Source organism: Pelodiscus sinensis, chromosome 3 (assembly GCF_049634645.1).
Source record: "Pelodiscus sinensis isolate JC-2024 chromosome 3, ASM4963464v1, whole genome shotgun sequence".
NCBI classification, from domain to species: domain Eukaryota; kingdom Metazoa; phylum Chordata; order Testudines; family Trionychidae; genus Pelodiscus; species Pelodiscus sinensis.
Window position 1 is genome coordinate 161029551 of NC_134713.1, and position 24460 is coordinate 161054010.

The 24460-nt window shown below is 40.6% G+C and overlaps 1 protein-coding gene across 3 annotated transcripts in view; it reads right to left on the reverse strand.

Annotated features, from left to right (window-relative positions):
* Positions 1–7696: 7696 nt before the first annotated feature.
* The window catches only part of BABAM2 (BRISC and BRCA1 A complex member 2), a 308015-nt gene continuing 291251 nt past the window's right edge, over positions 7697–24460 (reverse strand). For 2 of the 3 annotated variants that reach the window (XM_025181003.2, XM_006115618.4), the window contains exon 12: positions 11670–12356. In XM_025181003.2, the coding sequence (XP_025036788.1) occupies positions 12293–12356 (64 nt within the window). In that variant the 3' untranslated portion in view covers positions 11670–12292. Of the gene's footprint in view, positions 8487–8805; positions 12357–24460 lie in introns of those variants that run through there. The other variant, XM_075925373.1, reaches the window with a different exon arrangement.

Here is a 24460-nt window from a genome sequence, read left to right on the forward strand (position 1 = left end):
CTCTCACTCTGTGTCAATCCCTCTTTCAAGAGAGGGATGCAAATGAAGACATTCGAAATTGCAAATGAAGCCGGGATTTAAATATAATTTCCATGCTATTTCATTAAATATCATTTGCATTTTCGCATTATGGCGCTATTTCGAAATAGAGCTATTTAAAAATAACAGAGGCTATTAAAACGTGGTTATTTCAAGAGAAAACCCTTCTCTCAAAATAACCCTTATTCCTCATACAATTAGGGTTTTCTCTTCAAAATAGTGCTATTTTGTAATAACAGATGCTGTTAAGACGCAGTTATTTTGAGAGAGAACTCTTCTTTCGAAATAACCCTTATTCCTCATACAATTAGGGTTATTTCGAGAGAAGGGTTTTCGCTAGAAATAACTGCATCTTAACAGCGTCTGTTATTTTGAAATAGTGCCATAACACGAATATGCAAATGAAGTGCGGGATATTTAAATCCTGGCTTCATTTGCAATTTCGAATGTCTTCATTTGGATCCCTCCCTCGAAAGAGGGTGCAAGTGTAGACATACCCACAGAGACTCTGTTTTTCTGAGAGAGAGGAAGCAGAATTGGAGGGGATGGATGATTGGGGAGTCCGTCTGCTGCCTCAGATTCAGGGACCAAGACTGGAGCGCCAAAATACAAGTGTACTGGAGTTGCCCTCTCCTGTCAGCACTGAAGGATCACTGGGCGCTACCCTGGGACAAAATGGGAGAGAGGGGCAGCATAGAGTAAATAAGAGCTTATTGGAGGGCAAAGACAAAGAGAAGCAGAGAGGAGAGAATGAGGGGGAAAGAAGGGAGTAAGAAAAGCAGAGACCGGAATTTAAGGCTGAAAAGCAGAATGTAGGGGTGAAAAGATAGCAGAGCGCAGTAATCTGGAGAGATGCAAGGTATGGAGGAGACCGTAGCTCTGCTCTGAGATTGAAGGGCTGAAGTTTAAAGTGTTTTTTATAAGAAATACTATTATTTTTCCCTGGCCTCCTGAGCTGGAGGACACCCCCGTCTCCATCCCCTCCCACCTGGTGGTCTACAATAAGATTTTTATGTCAAAATGTTCTGAGCATTGCTAATGTCAGTAACAGGACCATTTGTGGTACCAAGAGTAAGTGCACTTGTGGAGACAAGGTACCACTGGTATTTCATACTAACATGTTGTTTAGCGTTGCTCAGGGCAGGGCCACACAAAATGGTGGCAAAAATGTTGGTCCCTGCAGGAGCCTTATGTATACTAGAGCTCACACCACTGGCGGTGCATGGTGTGTAAGGAATTTTTTGCAAAAAGCATTTGGTGTAGACCGGCCCATGAAGTGGGAAGGCAACATTCAGGAGCTTCCCTTGAACTCACATCAAATTTTTTTTGCACTTCCAACAATCCTACACAAGTATTCATCCTTGTCCCGTGTTAGAGAAGTAGGGGAGTGTTCTCAGCAAAAAAAAATCTCTGTGAAAATTCAACTTTGTGTGACACTGGCAAGCTCTCTTGGGCCCAGAGGAGTTACCTTCAGATGCCTATCTTCCAGCATAAAATCTACTTCCAGCACTTTCATGATACTTCTAGAGTGGGCAAAAGGAAATACTGTTGCACACAGCATACTGTGCAGTTACCATGTGGAACTTATTGTCAAACTAGGTCATAGTGATGAACACAGGGATGGAATTTTGAAAGGGGCTGAGTAACATTATGACCCATTCATAAGTATGGTTCTGCAAACCAAGATATGTGCAATCAAATCCTCAGCTTGAAGGTGTAAACTGTTTGTTAGTGGGCAGAGGGAAATGATCTTCAGCCCCCATGTGCAGTCATTACACAACTGAATTGTTGGATTACTGAAGCTAAGTGGGAATGTCACTGTCTTTTAAAATACCACAGTATTGGCCAGTGCCAGAGGCAGGAAAACAGACTAAGTGGACTGACATTCAACTGGGCAAATCCTGTGCTTCTAATCAAGCATTTTTGTTGTGCTGGCTGAAGCCTCCCTGTTGAAAATTCTTCCCCTCCCTCTGTCACGTAACGGAGCGGTTACACGGTTTTGCAGTGAGCAATCCACGCTGGTGATGAATACCAGTTCACTAGAAGTGACAAGGGAGGGTCAAGTTGCATGAGTTTTTCATGCAACCTGCTCATAGTTAGCCTCAAGCGGATGGTGAGTCATTCAGATGAGGCCAAGGTGCTATTAGAGCCAGACACGCTATGGCCCACTATATAATTATACAATCTACTACTGTGCAGAAAATGCTCCATTAAGCCTTCTGATGACCCCATTAGAAAAAAGCTGTTAGATCTTCATGGTTACAGGCACTGTTAGAGCGCCATACAGGATGAGTCCAACTCATAGAGCAAAAGCTCATTCACCCAAACTCACCTTCTTCTTGCTGACACCAGAAAATGCCTGCCTCTTTTCTGGTTCATCAGCAGGTTACCTGAGCTGGGAATCAGCAGTCTTGAGACAAAGGGAAGATGCTGATGTACAGACTTACTTGCACCTATCTGACGGATGTGATGAAAATACACCAGTGCACAGGGTCTATATTGGCAAGCAAACTGTAGCAAGCTCAGGGATCTTCTCCACCAAAACAAAAAGCATTATGCTTTTCTTACAAGAAAAACAGGAACCAAAAAATGCACCACACAAAACCTGAACTATTTCTATGAACTGGGGTTTCATTTTCAAATGTGCTTCCCCTACACAAAAGAAAAAAAGAAAAGAGACTGGATGGCTCAGAATATTGTTATTGGGATATAGAGTCTTTTATGTCCACTTAGAATTGGGAGCATAGAAGAGCAAGTTGTCTGCAACCTTTACTGTATTGGTGGGCTCAGAGCCAGTGGAGAGTCTTCCAAGTGGGATGGTCAGCTAAGGCTGGGTCACGACATGCACATGATCCTGCATTAGCTGGCAGACTAGAATAGTAGCTAGATTTTACAGATGTCCTTTTCTATCATGACTTCAGCAGAGGTGCTCCACCTCTTGCTCTGGTGGGGCAGTGAAGCTTTCCAGCAGGCACAGATGTTCCACCCAGTGCAAGAATTAATCTGGTCCAATTTGCAAGTAATCAAAATTTGTTACCTGGTGAAAACTGTGTAGTGTTCTGTGTGCAGTGAGCTGGTATGGACCTAGTCTAGTTGGGTATGTCTACACTACAAAGTTAGTTCGAACTAACGTACGTTAGTTTGAACTAACTTTCATAGGCGTTACACTAGCGCTCCGTTAGTTCGAATTTAATTCGAACTAACGGAGCGCTTAGTTCGAACTAGGTAACCCTCATTCCACGAGGATTAAGCCTAGTTCGAATTTACTAGTTCGAATTAAGGGCTGTGTAGACCCTTAATTCGAACTAGTGGGAGGCTAGCCCTCCCCAGCTTTCCCTGGTGGCCACTCTGGCCAACACCAGGGAAACTCTTCTGCCCCTCTCCCAGCCCCGGACCCCTTAAAGGAGCAGGGGCTGGCTACGGTGCCCATGCCAGGTGCAAGCCTGCCAGCACCCAGCCAGCACACCCTGCACCTGGCACGGATCGAGCCACCCACCCGATGCCCCCCAGCCCTCCCCCTCTTCCCGGGAACAGGCTGGCGGCTCTCGGGAGCTTGCCCGGGACCGCAAGAGGCGGGCACCCGCCTGGGCTAGTGCAGACATCGTGGACCTCGTCCACGATCTCCGCACTAGGCACAGGAAAGTGGCCGTCTAGGGCAGGAGAGCTGCCAGCCTGGCCACCCAGGAGCAGGTGTGCAAGAGAATCAAGGGGGTCCAGTGAGACCCCCGACCCTGAGCTTACAATGGCCGTCCTGGGTCAGACCAAAGGTCCATCTATCCCAGTAGCCTGTCTGCCGACAGCGGCCAACCCTGGAGGGGACTCTGGAGGGGATGGACCGAAGACAGTGACCAAGCCATTTGTCTCGTGCCATCCCTCTCCAGCCTTCCACAAACTTCGGGCAGGGACACCACTCCTATCCCCTGGCTAATACCACTCCATGGACCCAACCTCCATGACTTGATCTCACTTCCCTTTAAACTCTGTTCTAGTTGTAGCCTTCACAGCCTCCTGCAGCAAGGAGTTCCACAGGTTGACTCTTTGCTTTGTGAAGAAGAACTTTCTGTTACTACTTTGAAGCCTGCTACCCATTCCTTTCCTTTGGTGTCCTCTAGTCCTTCTTTATGGGAACTATTGAAGAACTTTTCTGTATGCACCCTCTCCACCCAACTCCTGCTTTTAGAGACCTCTATCCTGTCCCCCCTCCATCTCCTCTTTTCTAAGCTGAAAAGTCCCAGTCTCTTTAGCCTCTCTTCACATGGGACCTGTTCCCAACCCCTGATCATTTTGGTTGCCCTCCCCTCTCCCAGCCTCTCTCTTCCCCTCTCCCACCTCCTTTTCCCAGTCTCCCCCAGTTTTGTTCAATAAAGACAGATTCCATTTTGGAAGACACGTTATCTTTATTTTGTACATCAGGAAGGGGGGCTAGGGAAGGGTAAGTGGAAGGAGGTGAGGGAGGAATGAGGCATGAGCCCCCGATGGGGAAGACTGGGCTGGCTCTGCGGGCTTCTGGGGGTGGAAGCTCTCCTGCAGCCCCCCAATTGCCTCCTCTCCCCAGATGGCAGCCTGTGGCAAGTGCAGCCGGGCTGATGGCCGAGTGGTGTGATGTGCCCAGTGTGGGTAGTCCGGGCAATCCAAGCCAGGACTGCTTTGCAAGCGGGGCACCCCTGAGAACTGTCTGTCTGGGGTGGGGGTCGGGACCCTTGAAGCACAGCCCTCGGCTAGCCTGAGACAGCGTCTCCACACTCTAAGTCCTCCTCTGATGCCCTGCTGGCACTGCTTCCGGCCATCCTTAACCCCGGTTCAGGGTCCACTTAATGTGGACATGCTAGTTTGAATTAGCAAAACGCTAATTCGAACTAGTTTTTTAGTCTGGATCTGTTAGTTCGAATTAGCTGAGTTCGAATTAACTAATTCGAACTAAGTTAGTTCAAATTAGCGCTGTAGTGTAGACATACCCGTTGCTAGTAGACAAGTGTATGTGCTTCACCTGCACTATAACAACTGAGACTCCTTGGCCTCTTGCTGGCAGTCTTGAGTAAAAAGGTCAAAATGTGACTGGGCTATGGAGAATAAATTGCTCTGTCACTCCTAGGAACAGTCCCATCCCGGAGGTTAGAGTTATATCTTCTGGAAAAGGGTGAGAAAGCAGCTGACTATGCTGTTCTGGGGTAAACAGAAGACTCCAGTCTCCTGAGCGGTCATTGCTGACACCAGTATAAATGTCCTTTAACAGATGCACAAACCCAATGAGTCTTATTCATAAACAAATATTAAAATATTTTAAATGTAGAAGACAATGGGGAAAAAAAGCAAGAATATGTCAAACTATAATCAGCCCAAATCCTTTTCAACAGACATTGAGGCATGTAAAGGTAGGCTCAACTTATAGAATACTAATGCCACCCCAAATAAACGACTTTAGGACTCAGCATAGCTAGAACAGATTTCTCTGGCAGCAAAAGATTTACTTTTCACAGTTCTGTCATTCTCAAAGGAGGAAAAGCAACATGAGGGTTTAAATGGAGTTTGATGAAAATATGTAGCACCCCCAGGATCAATTTTCACTGCAGGAGCGTGTATTATACACTAAGCATTAATTCTACATCCTATTCTGATGTCAAGAGAGCTGCGGGAATGAATGAACATTAGACTTTTGGTTTGTGTTTTGTGCCTGCAATTAGTGCTTGCTTTATTTCCTGTTGTTTAATATTGTATTTATTCTTCATTGCTACAAGAAAAAAACCTCTTGTGTACTTTTGGGGGTTTTTTTAAGCTTCACTGAGACATTTTTGAAGTCCTGTATTGTGGTCTCAGAAAGCAGCAGGGCAGCTGCCAAATCTTGTTTCCTTTGTTGATTTCTTGATACTTTAAGAATTATTTTCAACAGTTAATCTTGATTTTTTTATGCTTCCTTCACAGATAATTACCACACAAATGAAACTGTATTGGAAGCAAGAGTTGAACCACTGACTTTATACAAATGTAGTGAATAAAGGATACACTCTTGTAAGAAACATTAAAATCAGTAACACTGGGATCACTGGAAACACATTGTGAAATTGGCGACGCCACAGTTTTGGAAATATTCTATTGCTAGAACTAAAAACAAATCTCACTTATTTCAAACCCAGTACTGTCTAGGCTTACCTGCGGAGCCCTCATGTACTTTTTCGAGAGCAAGCAGCAGTCAATAACTCTCACTGACCTAGCAGTTTTATTCAGGCGCAGGCTTTCCTCAGAACAAGAGAGTAAATCGTATTTTATTCCTCCACTTATTCTAGGGTGCAATTTAAATTAAGCTTTAATGTGAGACTGATCAGATGTCAGCACCAAGACTGAAAACAAATATTGCTCTAGGCACTTTATTAAAAATCAGTTTAAACGTAGGAGTGATTTTAGGGCACAATCAAAGCATATAAACTAGAGAGGCAATGGTGATTGCAATGTCCAAGACTATGATTTCTGGTTCACAATTGTTGGGATCTCAAACAGAAATGGTGATTATCTATCCTGCTTCTGGTTAACAATGGAGTGAACCTCCTTGTACCAACACCCTTCCCTACAGAACACCATACTTAATTTCATAAATAAAAGCTGCTTCTGCCAAAAAACTGGACATCTGTACAGAAAACCATTCTATATTTAATACAAGACTATGAAATAGCTGCATGCACAGACATAAACAACTGCTGCCTCTTTGTTAACACATCTTACGGAGCTTCAATTTGCTCTAACTCATTGACAAGGAACCAATAGCTCAGCGGTTCTCAAACTGTGGGACTGGGACACCAAAATAGTTTATGACTACATTTTAATGTGGTCATCAGGGCTAGTGTTAGACCTACTGGAGCCTGGGGCCAAAGCTGAAGGTTGAGTCCTACTACCCCAAGCTAAAGGCTTCACACTTAGGCAGTGGGCTCAGATTAATTGTCCCACTCCTTGAACAGGGATGAAGACCATGCAGTTTGGCTTTGCCCCTCCCGCTTCTCTCATCTAGGGTGGCAGGGCTCAGGTGGGCTCAGGCTTCAGTCCCCCCTCCTGGGGTCTCATTTTTATTGTCAGAAGGGGATCACAGTGCAATGAAGTCTGAGAACCACTAAAATGCATTCACAAGATTCTATGAGTTCACATTTGTGTGTAGAAAGGTACGTGGTATCAAGTGAGAATACATCTGATTGGCTTTGTCCACAGTCGGGTTCAAACAGAGTTATGAAAACATGTTTAAACATGGTTTGAGCTAAATTGGTTCCTAATCTGGCTTGGTTAGTGTCAGCCGAAATGGTCAGGGCAGTGTGTGAGTGTGTGTTACACCCAAGTCTTCAACTGCTGAGACGCAAAGTCTCGTTGCAGTGGGCAGCCTAGGAGGCTGGAGGGCGCCCCGAAAAATAGTTTAACGTCTGTGACTTTACTGCTAGGACCGGGGTCCCGTCGCAGAGGGCAGCCAACAGGCTCTCAGACGCCCCGAGTTTATAGGAAGAGCTTATTACACCTCAGATTGTAGCTGCTAGGATACAGAAATCCTTTCGCCGCAGGCAGCCTGGGGAGGCTGAGAGGTGCCCCAACGGATCTGTCCCCTGGAAGCGACACGATCCAAAATGCCCAAGCTCTTCCTATACCTGTCCCTTTTGACCGGCTGAAGTTCTTTTGTTTGTGTTCGGTTCGGGTACAGCAGCACGGGTTCAAGTCAGAAGCTTGACACGCACTGGCTTATTTATAGGAGAAAGAAAGAGAAAAGAAATAAAGAAACTTGGTTCAGTATATATATATTTATAAGTGAATGAGGGCACCCCACTTATTCCCAAAGTTTATAACTAAATCACCTTACCAAAGGCAGTTTACAATAGAAATGAAGCAGCTTGACTTAAGAACACTATAATAAAGTAACTAAACTTACAACAGAGTGACAATTAAAGTGTACACATAAAGAAAACACATTGCAGGTACAATTCTCACCCCTGCGTTCCAGACTTGGCGTGGCCAGCGTCTTTCTCTCAATCCCTCGGGAAGAAGTAGGGCAAGGTTGGGCATCCCACGGTCCTCGGGAGACAATAAATACCTGCCAGCAGGTGTAGGTGATTGGAGCTCAAATAGGGTGGGCAACTAAACCCTCTTTATACCCCTTGGGTCACATGGGCTTCTTCCTGGTCTCAAGTGGCCAATTAAGAAAAATGGCTTTGAACACCAAGTTTCCCACGAAGGGTGCAAAGCATAATTCACACCTGGGAAGATGCAGACAATGGGCACCTCTGGTATGTGATGGGTGAAGATTCCTCTCCTGAGACAGTGCAGGCGTGTCAATTACTGATACTAGCCATCACGGGGACCGGAGGCCTCCCAGTCGTCAGCTAGCCCATTTACTGTCTGGTTTCTGTTTATGGTAGAGTCAGGGACAGGCACCACACCTGCGTTCCCAGGGCATCAAAGGCTGACTGCTTTTCTCTTCCTCTCTGGGGGGGGGGGGGGGGGGGGGAGGGGGGAACAAGATGGGGTTTGTGTCTGGCTACAGTTAGTCAGTGGGGATAAAGCCAGGCTGCCTTGGAATATTACAGAGAACAGAAACTAAAACTTAAAAAAAAAAAAGTGAGTGAAGGGATTTTTCATTAGCATTTTGAAAAGCTTGAAATAATATTTAGATTTAATGGAAGTGATTGTATGTTAATTAAAGAAACAGTAGATATTTATAGAAAGATTGCTCATTGGTCATCTGCTTTGTCATAGACTTCTCTTGCCCAACAGGTAAAGGACTGTATCCTGTCAATTTACAACCATTCTCAAGCTGTGTCCAAATTTTATCAACCTCTTACAGAGTGTGTTCTTCACAGGTCTGTCAGGCCAAAGTACTTTTTATATTTCCAAGGAGCCCATCTGCTACTCCCCTTTCATATTTCTCTGAAACTATTGGTTGGACTTGATATCTGCAGTAGATTCCAAATCTGGAAGAGTGGTCTTCCCTCCTCTACCATGAGGTGTCGATAGCCTGTTATATCTGCTGTTGGTAAAAGCTATTGCCAGATAAATTGAGAGAAGAGGGACACACATAAGAAGGAAATGTTACTCATGAGTTACCTGTTTGTGCAGCCCTCTCCTACCCCTTTGGCCTTGTCTTAGAGAGTACTGCTTGAAGCAGGCTACCTATTCTTATTCTATTCTTTCCAGCTTTGGAAGTATGAGGGACAGGGGCTGATTTAGCAACTAGTGCTGCAGTTCATTGACACACTTTAGTTGCTTCTCATATGTTATATAGTTGAGTCAAGCTTCTATATTTTTTAAACACTACATATTCAGAACAAAAGAGTGATGCTCTTATTCCCATTAAACTGGTTGCAAGGCATGTTATAATTAGAATATACACTCAGTTCTATGCAAATAGGTAAGAACCATATGTATAAATTCACTTACCTCAACAAATACCAATAACTTATTAATTAATGTAAGACTGGTCAGATAAACTCTGTCATAAGGGTCTCCCGCTTTATCAATTTATAAGAGAAATTCTCCCATGTCCCTACCATTCCTCCCAAAACACCAATTCTCTCAGTGCCTATTTTTCAAAATATATCATTCTGTGAATGATCAGATTGGGAACTATAGATGGTTAGTAGTTCATGGATCACAGCTTGATGAGCACTGCTCTGGAATTATTAATAACTGTACCACATAGTTCTTACAGAGTGCTCTTCATCACTAGATCTCACAGAGCTTTTCAAATGAAGTTAATATTTCTATTTTACAGATGGGGAAAAGCAAATGTTCATACCAGCTAGGATTAGAATACTGTACTTAAAAAAAAATGCAAATTTCAAAATGTTAGATCTGGATCGCAAAATTACCCATTTATCCAAGCAGCATTTTTCTCTCAATGGAGGACAACCTGTCTTGATTGTGATTTTGAGGGGCTACAGATTAGAATAGTAAAGCTCTATCATCCTTTTAATCCATGGACTCTCTGATTACATTGCAAATAATAATGCCAACAATGTCATTTGACCAACGAGGAACTGGACCAAAATCATCAATTCATTTCACCTAAGCAATTAAACAGCCACAAATATTAGTGAATTTGAACATGTCAAATGATTGGTTAGAAGTGGTGCCTTTTGAGAGCTCTGGAGCACAAAGACCACAATGCTAGAGTAGTCTGATATCCAAAATACATAGTATTGATGTTAAGGATGGATATTCTTGAGTGAACCTTCCAAATCTTCTTAAAGAAGTAGATCTCATCACAGAGTCCCTAAGTCAATAAACACAGTGAAGATACATCATGGTATACAAGCTGCTGATGTTACTGTGCATGACTAGAAAAGAAACATTTGAAATATTTCCTGTCAGAGATAAAGCAAAAAACTAGCCTTTCTATAGCTGCTCCCAACCTTAGAATATATGAAAATATTCTTGGTATATGTAATTCTGATGTATACCTTGGAAGTGCAGGTTTACGGTTGTCTCAATGTATAGATTAATGTAAATTTTGTTCACCCACAGCTAAGATGCATGAATAACAAAGACATATTTAATAACAACCCTGCTTAGCTTAGCATAGCAAAGGGCTTTGGTTCTGCCTACAGCAGCATAATGTAGTACCTGTGTGGGAGGAGTTTGCCCTCAACCCTTTGAAGGTTGTTTATAGCTCCTTTATGAATCAGTTATAAGGGACTGGATAAGGAGACAAAATCAGTCTGCTCTTTTTCCTTTAGACTTGGAATAAGATCTATGTTTTGACGTCAGCTTGATCTTTAACTCTTAAATGACTAAGACATTGGTAGCATAAAGTCATTAAAAAAAAGAGAATTTGCTAGAAGGTTGGTAGTTTCTCAGGGAAACTAGACTAACAGAATGTATTCATTATGAAAATTTCATTTATAAGGATCATACATGTAACCTTGGACACAGTGATTCTAGTAAACAATATTTTCTTTAAAAATCCCAAGTTACATGAAAATTCTGGTAATATTGCAAATCAATTAAAAGTTGTATACAGATTTAATAACATTAGCAGAAACAGTGATATATTACTTTTCACTAATATGTCTTCGTCATAGCTCATCAGTCCAGTTCCCTAACATTTAGCAGAAGGTACTTTTTCTGTATGCCATTTATAACAACATTTTATTTTATTCAATCCTGGAAAGTACCCATGTCTGTCTACAACTTAATTTGGGAAGTGACACCAGAAGAGTCAGCTATATATGGCCTGCTCTAATATATCACAAGAAGGAGAAGATGAGTAGCTGGAATTCTTCATTTATCATTACAGCACTAGAAAAAAACGGATGCATTCCATTATGTCTGTTCATCAATTCTTTAAATATATATGCTGAATGTATCTGCAAGTCTTAGGTTAAAGAAATCTGATCCCCTGAATTATTGCTTGTTGCCTTCAAAGACTCCAATAATTCCTTGCTAAAGGCCTGTTTCATTAATTGTATTTACATTACTTGACAGAGTTATATAGGTCTATGCAGGAGCTCTATTTTGTTACCTTAATTTATACAACTGGTTACTTGAGCATTTGATGCTAAAGCAATAGACCTTTCTTGGTAACAGCAATGAATATCAATTAGAAAGCCACCTTAAATTGTATTACCTGAAATAAACTAGAACATAAAGACACTGAATTCAACGCAGGATGAGTTTTCAACTGAAATATTAAAAAAATATTCCCATGCCGACATAAGACACATCTGAAAAGCAGTGAGTAATTAAATATTGCAACTCACACTCAGACATATGTCAATAAGAACCATAAATACAGGCACATATCAGAGGCAGAACATGGCATTATATAATCTATTAGACATTTTTGAAAAATATGGCAATGTTATATATTCTTAGGATATCCTGAAAATCGATAAGCAAAATATACAAAGGTTCAGAACAACAGAATACTGGTATGAAAAAATTCATTTCTTAACAACTCATGAAAGACAAGGATTTCTGACACAAGGTATTGCATATGACATTGTTGTCACAGGGAAACGGTATCACATCTAAACACTAAGGTTTTAATTTAATCCAGTGGCCATAAAAAGAAATGGTGGTGGTAGGAGAGGATTGCAAGGGTATCAAATACTCAGTTTAGAATAAGACAGATGGGGTCCTTGTTTTATAGAATTAATGAAGTCTGTGGTGATTAAAACTATTCCAGAGGGGGAAAAAAAAAGATTCCAACCCACTTCCAAAAATTCTTCTTGGGGCTCACATGCACGTGAATGTAAGAATCTGTCTGCATCTTCTCCAGACCAACTGTTTCCTACAGCTTTCCATTCGCAAAAGCTGCCTCTTGGAACTGAGGGACAAACGTTTTGAAATAAGCCCTAGTGAGGAAAAAGAAAGTTGGTTATTAGCAAAGAACAAACTCAGAACAATCATTTGTGCGTGGTATCTACAGCCAAGATTTTTAAAAATGGGAGCCTTAAGTTAGCTGCTTGTGTCCATATTTAGTCCCATAAATAAGTGGCCTGATTTTGAAAGGTGGTGATCCTTATGCTTCAATCTTTAATTTCAGTAATGTTACTTCCTTTGATGAACTGACCACAACCATATGCAGCACTGATTAAATAATGAGTACCAATGTTGTATTGTAGCATCAGCATGACTTGCTTGATGTATTTTCAATATTTTATACATTCCAAAATTTTGAAGGAAAAATATTTTGTAGAATCATTTGCAATTGCTCTCTTTTCTTCCCTTGATTTGTATTCTAATTCCTTTAGTCGAGGTACAACAATATTTTAGATATAGAGAAAATAGTGTTGGGCCGTGGGAAATGGGGCTCTCTCAACAGCTACAGAAGTGAAACCATTTGCTAACACATTACAAATCTGGTGTTGTAGGGTGCATCTACACTGAACCATAACTTGAAATAAGGTACGCAATATGAGCTACATGAATTGTGTATCTTATTTTGATGCTATATCAAAATAGCTTACTTCATCATTTGGTGCTGTCTACACAGCACCAAATTTTGAAATAAAACACTATTCCAAAACGTCCCTTACTCCTTGTAGAATGAGGTTTACAGGGATGTTGGAATAGTGATCCTGAAATAACAGGATTGCTGTGAAGACACGGGATAGCTATTTTGTGGTATTCTGGTATCCTGAAATAGTATTGCAGTGCAGATGCACCCTGAGATAAACTAGATGCTCACCACGCTTTTGGGACAACTGGATGTATTTAACTTTTGAAAAAGCTTCAAATAAAGCACCACAAACAGTGAAATTATACAATCAGTTGGGAAAGTGAGAATATGGGCAATGCTTAAGATCTTGATCTGCCTTCTTCCAGGAACTTTTATGAAACACAAGGTTAGCATTGACAATAACAGAGCAGTTTATAAAAGCATAAATTAATTCTCTGTGGCGAAAAAATGAAATGGATGAGCTGTAATTCTTTGCTTGCTAACTGGCAAAAAGAAATTGTTGCTGAGTGAGTTTGGAAGTCAGATACATCATTTTGTAAATGAGGGTGTACTCTGTGTATTTTGGATCTTAGTATCATTGTCTTCTCTCGGATTAATTTCATGAGTCACTTTTATAAGTGAATAGGAGTCCATCTTGATCATTGTAAGCTGGTTTACACTGTACCTTTGGGTTAGCTCTGCTTCTACCCTCAACTTGTGCTAACAGCAAAATGTGTCCACTTCTGAAATTATAAGCTCCTTAAGATACTTTATTTGCAAGGTAAATCAAAGGCAACTAAACTGTAATTCTGCCACTTGGGCCTTTCACCTACTACTTTTTGCATTTTGAACTCTTTTTTTTTTATGTTTTAAATCTGCCTTATAATTCATGTATATATATTTTCTCACAGAATATTTCTTGTAATTTCTGAAATGAAGATACCTGTAAATTATGCTCACTGTATTATATCTGCTGTGGTAATCATGCATGTCAAAAATTCCAACTATCTCATCAGACAAGTATATATACTGAATCTCCACAATCAATCAAGTGAAGTATCTAATTTAATAAACTGTACAGAATTTCTTGCTGCCATTGAACAATTACTCCAGATGATGACTAAGAATGAAAATACTGTAAGATCAAAAAAGGGAAAGCTCTTCTTCTATTCATGACAATGTGCCTGATTAGCTCATTAGAAGACAGTGACAATCAACTTACATCAAATTTGTAAGGCTGTATGAGATGTTGGCCAAAGGCCAGATGAATAGTATGTAGTCCCCTTACTAAAGGGGCCTCTGGTTTATTCTGAAAAGACCCTGTGTGCTACAATCCAGACTACAATTCCCATGAGCCCTTGGGAAAAAACAGGAAGGAAGGACTCTAGGGAGAGAGGACTGCTCTTTCCATGTGCTTGAAGAAGAGGCCTAGCAGTCTGGGACTCTGCCTTGGAGTTTGGAACCAGAGGGGGAGCCAGGCTGCTGCCAAGGACATTGACCCAATGCAGGGGTTGTTGGAGTGTAGCTACTAGATGCCTGTTGGAACTGGGAGTTAGCAGGCTGCTTCCTATAGGCACAGCATGAGGCAGTAAGTTTTGGGCCCAGGCAGCACTTTTCCAACAAGGCATCCAGTAGCTATACTCCAACAGCCCCTGCACTGGGTCAATGTCCTTGGCAGCAGCCTGGCTCCCCCTCTGGTTCCAAACTCCAAGGCAGAGTCCCAGACTGCTAGGCCTCTTCTTCAAGCACATGGAGAGAGCAGACCTCTCTCCCTAGAGTCCTTCCTTCCTGTTTTTTCCCAAGGGCTCATGGGAATTGTAGTCTGGATTGTAGCACACAGGGTCTTTTCAGAATAAACCAGAGGCCCCTTTAGTAAGGGGACTACAAGTATAAAATAAGAACATAACAGGATGGCTTGGGAAATTTGAGATCATACCTGGAGCCTAAGAATGATAATGGAAAAAGAGAGAGAGGGAGAGCACTCACATTAAACAATAAACCAGTATGTATACTTTACTGAAGGAAGACACAAAAGATCCTAATTTTGTGGACCAAATAATGGAAGAGGTGGACTGTGAACTGTGCTCACAAAAGTGACTGCACATCAATTTACACAGAAAAAAACGGACATAAGTAAGGCTATATCAGCTAACTGTGTGCATTATCACCTGATTTATACAAGCAGGCATATGGCTTGCACTTGGCATTTTTGTAGTAAACATTTGAAAATGTGGTCCACTAGAGTATATCATAACTAGCTCTGCAACATTCTACTAGATATATGAATTACCCTTATATTTTGTCAACCATAGTATCTCTATCATCCTCTCGGCATTTCTCCTTGTGCTATTTGTCTTAATGTTTAATTATATTTCCTCTACACGCTTACTTTAAATTGCTTGCTTTCTGTTTGAAGTGTTCTCAGTAGTCTCTCCCCTTATACCTGCTCCTTTCCTCTTCTAGTTTCAATAGGCTCCTAAAAAGCCATTTATATTTTTCTGAATGCCAAGAAAGTTCATTTTTGCTAAGCTGAATATGTGAGAGTATATCTATATTTAGTTCAATTTCTGAAACATTTGTCTATATTTCTCTTCCCTTTTTTATTAACACCACAAATACTGTATCATTTTTCAGTCAACTCTCTGCAGTGACATGAGTCCCAAATTAAATTTCATTGGCACTAAGTACACACTTCCATGTTATCTTTATTTACATCTACAATGTCCTTTCTTTTCACCTTTTCCTCTCGTGGGCACGTATGCACATCTGCACTGCTGCAGTATTAATTTTAAAATCTCCTTAGTATGATTCTCAGTACTGTTTCAGCAAGCATATTACTCCATTGCTCAGATTAAACTGGTTGCTCTTCTAGGGGTTCCAGGTACCCCAAAATGTGTTCTAACTTCATAAAATTAAATGCCTATTCTTCCTTCACGATTCTTAAGCCATATGTTTAGGATTCGACTTGGTCATTTGTTGTGTTGCCCACAATGTATAGGTAATATCAAAGACAATTACCAAGGATGGGTTTTCCCTAAGATGCAAAAAATTATGGAAGACTTTAGATAATGATTATTCAGCACACGAACTGGACAGCTGCAGAAAGTGCAGATGATTACTTTAGCTGCAGAATTCTAGACAGACTGGGAGACAGGCAGATGAAAAGGACAGGGACAGTTCAGGGAACAGTGTGTCATGGTGTAAACTAATGTCTAAATGGGGGTGATGCAGAAAAATGCCAAATTTTAAAAATGTTCAAGAAGTTACAGGAATTGTCTAGACTCAAGAGCAATGTTTCTTAAACTGTGTTCCATGTGCCACGGAGAACAACAGAGTTCAAAATGGCCACCCTTAAAGGGGCAGGCGACCTCCCCCCCCCCCCCCCCCCCATAATTTCCCCCCTAACTCTTTTTTTGGGTTCAATAATTTTTCCCCTCCCCCTCCTTTTTTTTTTTGCTCAACAAAAAATCCTTGGTGTTCCTCATTAAAAAAAACCATTGTTTGGTGTTCCTCAGTCTTAAAAAGTTTAAGAAACACTGCTCTAGAGGATGTATGGTGAGGAAGAAGGATAAAAAGGAGTCAATTGACTCAGATTATTAGAACTAATTGGTAATTTTCTTTACTTTTTTTTTGCAGTTTCTGCAACACTGAAATTTTTACTTTTGCTGAAATCAAAACAAAATATTTTGTTTCAGGTCATTTTGACCCAAATTGAAACATTTTGTTTCAAGTCAGTCTGACAATAAATTTTATATGCCACGGTGCCTCCTGGGAGCTGTAGTCCAATAGGCTACATCTACACTGCAGGTATTTGTCGTCAGAGCCTACGCTAATGAAGCACTCATTAGCATTTGTCGTGCTGTAATTTGCATATCTCTGCCGATGCTTTTTGCGCAAGAGGTTTTTGCGCAAAAACAAGCAGTGTAGATGGGTTTATTTTGTGCAAAAGCCCCCCCCTTTTGCACAAGATCCTGTATACCTCCTTTTTTGAGGCATAAGCGATCTTGCGCAAAAAGTTATTTTTGTGCAAAATGGACCTGTCTACACTACTTGTTTTTGTGCAAAAACCTCTCTGCTGACAAATACTTGCAGTGTATATGTAGCCAGAGTGTTTTATGGTCTCATTCTCTATTATTGGCCAGACACTACATCTCCCACAATACATTGCTGTCTCCCTCTGAGCTACATGGTGCCTTATGGGAGCCATATGACTGTGGTGCATCCTGGGAGATGTAATCCAGCCATGCAGCTTTGCCCTTAGGAAAGAATGATTGTACTAGGGACCAAACAACAACTGCACGAACCAATACAGAACCGTTGGCAGATGCAGATTTATACTGAACTGGCTCATAACAAAACATTCACAGATTTTATTGTTCCATGAACAGTTTCAATATACCAAGTTTTTAATCCCAATTTGAGCCAAATGTCAAAATATTAAAATGTCCTTTGAGATGGAAATTTTGATTTTTTGCTTATCTTTAGAAATTATGAATTTGAAAGACTAGAACTGAAGAGCTGTTATACTGGCTAAGAAATCAAGGCTGTGTCATGAATCTGTTAACTGGCACTGGTGAAGAACATTGTAGTTTCATAAGTCCTTTGTGACAAGAGAAAAAGACTCCAGCTGAAGAGGACATTGCCCTACATCAGGCTGCGGATGACTGGGAAAGAATAACTCCATCAGAAACAAAGCCCAGTATTTCTAGAAAATAACAAAGAGGCTGTGCTAGACTACATTCTTCTGCGGAAGAGATGGAAAATGGCTTTCATACTACTGAATAACATTTCTTTTATTTCTTTTATTCAGATCTCAGTTTAAAAATGATCTGCAACCACAGAAATCTCTGCATCCTCTACACACATACTCCCATGCAACCAAAAACTTTAAGCAATGATTGCTTTCTCAAAATACCCATTCATTTAACCCCATTCTTACTGAATGACTTAATGCTCAGTTTTGAACTCTGCCACAGAACACTAGCGAAAATATTTCTTAGCAGTCAGAAACCACAGTTTTGTTTTTACAATACTTTACTGTCCGATACTAATGAAAAGTCTCCAAAATATTTTGAAATCTCTTCTCCCACCATGCAAGTCTTTTGACTCCAGATAAGACGGTGTTAAAAATAATGAAGTCTTCCAGGTAACTGTTGAGCCACAATGTGGATGGGGAAGCCTGCTCTGATGCTGCTTGGTTTGTGGCTTCTCCACACTGTACTGCTTGGGATTGGAGAGATTTTTTTTTCAATGTATGGTTGATTTTTTTCCCTTCTGGGAAACACTTGAGGTCCCATCATTTCTCTACTTTATTTCCTCCCTTTTACATGGCCTCTATCACAATAATATTATAGCAAGCTAAGGAGGACTGGCTGCAACACTCCCTGGCATGAAGCAAAATTCCTGTGGGCAGACACCTCACCCAGGTGCTGAGCATGATGCCTTTGCAGCTACCTTCCCAGTGTTTGTGTTCGTTTCCACTGAGTATAAGGAGTTTGCTATATTCTCTTCTCAGAATGGGTGTATGTCATCATACAAGCAGATATCAAGCTCTTGGATAAGTATCTTGCTGCAAGAATCTTTTGTTTTTATTTCTTCAAATGGTCATTTTCCAAGTTCAAGGTGTAAGTCATTGGGTTTCTATAGCAATTTTTCTTTAGCACTTCTGAAAACAACACACATTCTCCGTATTTAACCAATACGTATAGATAATAGAGTACACAGAATTGCAAGAGCTATGCTCAAGGACACTGCTGAGAGAAAAGCACTTATCTTTCCTTGACCTTACTATCCATTAGAAAGAAAATTGCTACTGCACATAGTAAATATTCGAAAGAAGGAAGGATCAGACCACTCAGTGTTGACATGTTCTTCCAGTGATTTAAAACCACGGCAGTGGTACAAGGTCTTAAGAAAGTGACATATCCATCTAAATAGACATATATGTCTAAATCCAAGGGGCTTGGAAGCCAGGTGCTGAAAACATACTTGACTCACAATTCACTTGCTTTTGTGAGATCTCACCCTAAGTTTAATGTTATTTTAATGCAACTAAGTGTTGGATTTTATTGTTTAAATGGTAGCAAATCTGCACTGACATTGTACTTTGCCATTATGAGGTGGTTTCTATTGACTTGCAATGCCATTGTTTGACCTTTAGATTCTAACAATGAAAATTCTCTCCACAAACGAGATTTGAAATTGTTTAGCTGTAGTAATTTCCCATTACACATGGCTTCTTGGGCACTTCTGCTGAAAGAGTCCTGCCGTTGTGATGCACCTTCTGTTTCCTCGCTCTTTTCTTTGTTTCTTTGGCTTTAATAGTTTTTGTCTTTCTGGATGGTGGGTAAGAATGATGAGAGCTGATAATGGGTTTCTGTTTCTCTTTACCACTTTGAATCAGAATTCAAACTGTAAGAGAAAAAGTCACATAAAGTGACTTACCAACCAGCATTTCTTATGCTTCCTACATCTGGAAAAGGACATGATGGTTGTCAATCATCTTCTCAATTTACTCAAAAAGCCAAGATGGAGAAAGACAAGCATTTCAAACTCTGCTTGTGCAGGAGTGTTTTGGTGCCAAGTTTTCTGACACTGACAGCCTCTAATCTAAGACATCTATTTGCAATGACATCCTTCATCAATGTAAAAAACTCAGGCTATAGTTGTCCCAGTGCCTTACGTGTCAAGAGATTATTTCAGGAAGAAAAAGAAATGATTCTTGATGGTCAAACATGGTTGCAAGGGCTTTTCCATACCCACTATAAAGTCAGCACCCAGAGCAGAATACTCATAATTGGTGTGGTATAGTCTATCCTGGCACTGTTTTTCAATAGCGAGTGAAAGCTCTCCAGGAAAGAATCTGGATCTATCTTCTAAAGATGTATATATGTTATCACCACTTTTCCCCAAATGTCTGGATTTATGTTCTTTATTACTTGGAGACAGCCTCAGCTAATCCCACTTGGATTCTTCTCTGGTGCCAGTTTTGTGGGTAAACTTGATTCTTTAGATACTACTTTTTATTTAAGCATTTCAATGAAGAGCTGTTTAAAATGTGTTAGAAGCTAGTGTGAAAGGATTTAACACCTTTAAAAATATGCTACTATATGGATTGACCATGACATTTTAAAAATGGTTAAATCCTTTCTGTTGAATGGAGTTTAAAATCATATTAGCTCACATGTTGGGATTTTTTTAAACAACTTTTTTCTTATGCTAGACAAGGCCTAAAGGAGAAAGGTGCATTATTTGAAAGTAACTGAGGGATCCCTGTTGCAAATTCTATTTAAAACTTCTGTACCTGGAAGGAAGGTATACTCCCTTGTAAGGATGGAGATCCCTGGAAAGTCAGAGAGCTCTATGTCATCTTCCTATGGATCATGATAAAGAAAGGTGGCATTCTTGGGCTCTGGTGATCCGCAGCTGCCTGAACAGCCTCATGGGGTTACCAGGTGATGCCCTTTAGGGTAGCATTAAGGCTGCTTCAGATTATGTTGAGGACTGGGCCCAGGATTGTATATTCCCCCGATGCCCAGCTGCACCCTGTGATTACCTGCTGTAGATAAGAATTGGAGCCACAGAGACTAAATTATACTTCTTCTGATACTTTTAGAGCAGTGGTTCACAACTTGAGGTCCACGGACCCCTGGAGGTCCATGAGGGTATTGCAGGGGATTAGTGAAGAAAAAAAAATAAAAATGATTATAGAAAATAAGTTTTAAATAAATTGCAACGTTACAATCAATTATTATTTTTAAATTAAATATCTTCCAATAATGTTATTAATTGCTGTCCGAAAACACTGGTCTACAATTTTTTAGCAGTTGTCTGCTTCAGAGATAAAATGTGCTATTTATTATGTATTTTGATGTGCTGAATTCAAATATGACAATTAAAACAACTGATTGGCTACTGTTGCCAAGATATTTAAGTTTTTACATTTTACATGTATGTATAATGTGTAGATAGTAGAGTTTTAACCATAAATTGTAAACCTAGGTCTTTTCATGTGTTTATGGTTGCTTTACATGATAATATTTCACCTGTCCTGTTTATGTAACACTTTAAGAATCAGCAAAAGGGTTATATAAATAAAATTTATTATGAAACAAAAGGCAAAAAACTATTAAGTACATAGCTTAGTCCTATTCAGTGTCTACTCGGCGCTTCTTGGCTTGTCTCTTGTATTCATTAAATTGTCACTGTCCAGCAATCGTCTGCAAGCATTGATGGGCTCCATTTGCCCTGATAGCGTTTTTTCATTGTTGCAATGTACTGGTGAAATCGCTAGCCGTGCTCCTCGCTCACTGCTCTGCAGTTCGGTGGAAAAAAATCTAGATGAGAGTGCAAAAAATTTATCTTTAGTGACATGTTGCAACCAAGGCTTTTGTATGCCTTGAGGAGGTTTTCCACCAACAACCTGTAGTTGTCTGCCTTGTTGTTTCCGAGAAAATTTATTGCCACTAACTGGAAGGCTTTCCATGCCGTCTTTTGCTTGCCACGCAGTGCATGGTCAAATGCATCATCTCGAAGAAGTTCATGAATCTGAGGACCAACGAAGACACCTTCTTTATCTTAGCTTCACTTAACCTTGGAAATTTTCCACGGAGGTACTTGAAAGCTGCTTGTATTTTGTCCATTGCCTTGACAAAGTTCTTCATCAGACCCAGCTTGATGTGTAAGGGTGGTAACAAAATCTTCCTTGATTCAACAAGTGGTGGATGCTGAACACTTTTCATCCCAGGCTCCAATGACTGTCGGAGTGGCCAGTCTATCTTGATGTAGTGGGAATCTCTTGCACGACTATCCCATTTGCAGAGAAAACAGCAGTATTTTGTGTATCCAGTCTGCAGACCAAGCAAGAAAGCAACAACCTTCAAATAGCCACAAAGCTGCCGCTGATGTTGGTCATAGTTTATGCACGTCGAAAGTTGTTTCATGTTGTCATAGGTTTCCTTCATATGGACTGCATGACCAACTGGAATTTATTGCAAAACATTGCCAGTATGAACAAAACAGCTTTAAGACTCGTCTTCGATGAATCAATGAACAGTCTCCACTCAGCTGGATCGTGAACGATGTTGAGGGCTGCCATCACACCATCGATGTTGTTGCAGGCTACAAGATCACCTTCCATGAAGGAGAATGGGACAAGATCCTTTTGACGGTCACGGAACATGGAAACCCTAGCATCACCTGCCAGGAGATTCCACTGCTGTAGTCTGGAGCCCAACAGCTCTGCCTTACTCTTGGGTAGTTCCAAATCCCTGACAAGGTCATTCAGTTCACCTTGTGTTATGAGGTGTGGTTCAGAGGAGGAGGATGGGAGAAAATGTGGGTCCTGTGACATTGATGGTTCAGGACCAGAAGTTTAATCTTCTTCCTCTTCCTTGTCTGACTCAAGTGAGAATGATTCTGGTGCATCAGAAACCGGCAGTCCTTCTCAGTGGGGTACTGGGCGTATAGCTGATGGAATGTTTGGATAATGCACAGTCCACTTTTTCTTCTTTGACACACCTTTCCCAACTGGAGGCACCATGAAGAAGTAACAATTGCTGGTATGATCTGTTGGCTCCAAATCATTGGTACTGCAAAAGGCATAGATTTCCTTTTCCTGTTCAACCACTGGCGAAGATTTGTTGCACAAGTGTTGCAGCATATGTGTGGGGCCCACCTCTTGTCCTGATCTCCAATTTTGCAGCCAAAATAGGTGATAGGCTTTCTTAACCACAGTGGTTATACTGCGCTTTTGTGATGCAAAAGTCAGTTCACCACAAACATAGCAGAAGTTATCTGCACTGTTCACACAAGTACGAGGCATCTCTGCTCACTCTGGCTAAACAGAAATGTATCCCCTTGCAAAATCAAACACTGACAAATAAGAGAGCACAACACTGTATAATTTCTAGAGCTGATATAGGGCAATTTGTTCAGCAGAGTGATGTAAGCTTTGTTATGATTGCATCATCCATGACTTCTAGGAATAACATGATGCAATTCATATCATGTATGACGCAATACCAGCTTCAGATTGCATCATTGATTGTTTTGCCTAAAAAGCAAGTACTGTCCAAACCCAGTCATAGATTTATTCATAGATCCAGTCAAAGATGTATTTTAGTCATATCTGGTTTAAATTGAGATCCCTTCCCTTTATAACTCACTTATCCTCTGCCATTTGCAAGTCAAGGGTCGTATATACTGACCCAATAGCATATCTTGAAAACTAGAGCCAATCAACAATTTTAAGCATCATTTTCGTTCTCAGTGACCCAGAATTAGTAAAGTTTGACTACATTTATTTTAGAAGCATTTTGGCTGTAGAGCAGTGAAATTATGTTGTGATGCCTTTGTGTGACAAAACGATCACAACGGTTAGAAGCATAAAAATGTTAGCCACACATTCAACATGGATCTGTGGCTGAAATCAGGCACGCTGAAGAGAAAGGAGATTGATGAGCAGAGTGAAGCATCCACAAGTGGAATGTCTAATCAAACAGATATAAGTAAACTTAAAGTGAGAAAATACTCTGCTGACTACTAGAATTGTGGTTATAATTGGCTTTGATGGGGGTCTGCAAACAGTTTGGGGGGCTAATTGGGGGTCCACAAATGGTTTTGAGGAGTGACTGGGGGTCCACACTAGTGAAAAGATTGGGAACCATTATTTTAGAGAACTCCATTTGCTTATAAGTAACTACACTTTGAATTTTTCATGTGCCAAATGATGAAAATCAGCTTGCACCTCTCCATCCCAAAGGAGCTGCTGTTGCAAAACACCCGTAAGTTCCTCAATCCATGGAAGCTGTAAAGGAAGTTTTACAGAAAAGATACTCTGGACTTTATTCTCAGCGTCTTGATGTAATATACAAGACATAGTGGGTGACTCAATGTTAATGCTGATTGAGTTTTCTCCTTTCCCCATTATACTGGTCACAGCAACAGATTGGATGAATGTACCCAAAGCAGATATAATATTTCTTATATATATTTAAGAAATTATTCAGGCAAAGTTAATTTTTATACAAAGCTTATATTAGTTAAAGCACCAAAGTTAGTTAGATCTTGAGTTTTGTGCTCTGGAAGTGGGGAGGGGAAGTATAAACTACATTTCAGCTAATTTAAAGCGAATACACTAAATTAATCTAATTTATTCACTCTCTCCTATTCAGGTTATTATAACACCATGGGATGGGTACCTAAGAACCTTAGCATGCATATCCATACTTGGTAGCAGGTCAGAAATTCTCTTTTTTTCAAGGCAGAAAAGATTATTTGATAAATAAGTTGTGAAAACCACACTCCACCCTCTTCCAGGTAAATTACCTGAATGCAAGATCTAAGCAGTGCATATATTGGGGCAGAATAGAGCCCAGAGGCTTAATAGTGTCTGTCACCTATTCCTCCCAGACTAGAATTATTATGCTACCACTTCTTAATAAAATCATAGTATAAAAGTAGTATCAACAGTTTGACCATGTTAGAATTAAAAGAGAGGATCTCTAAATCCTATTA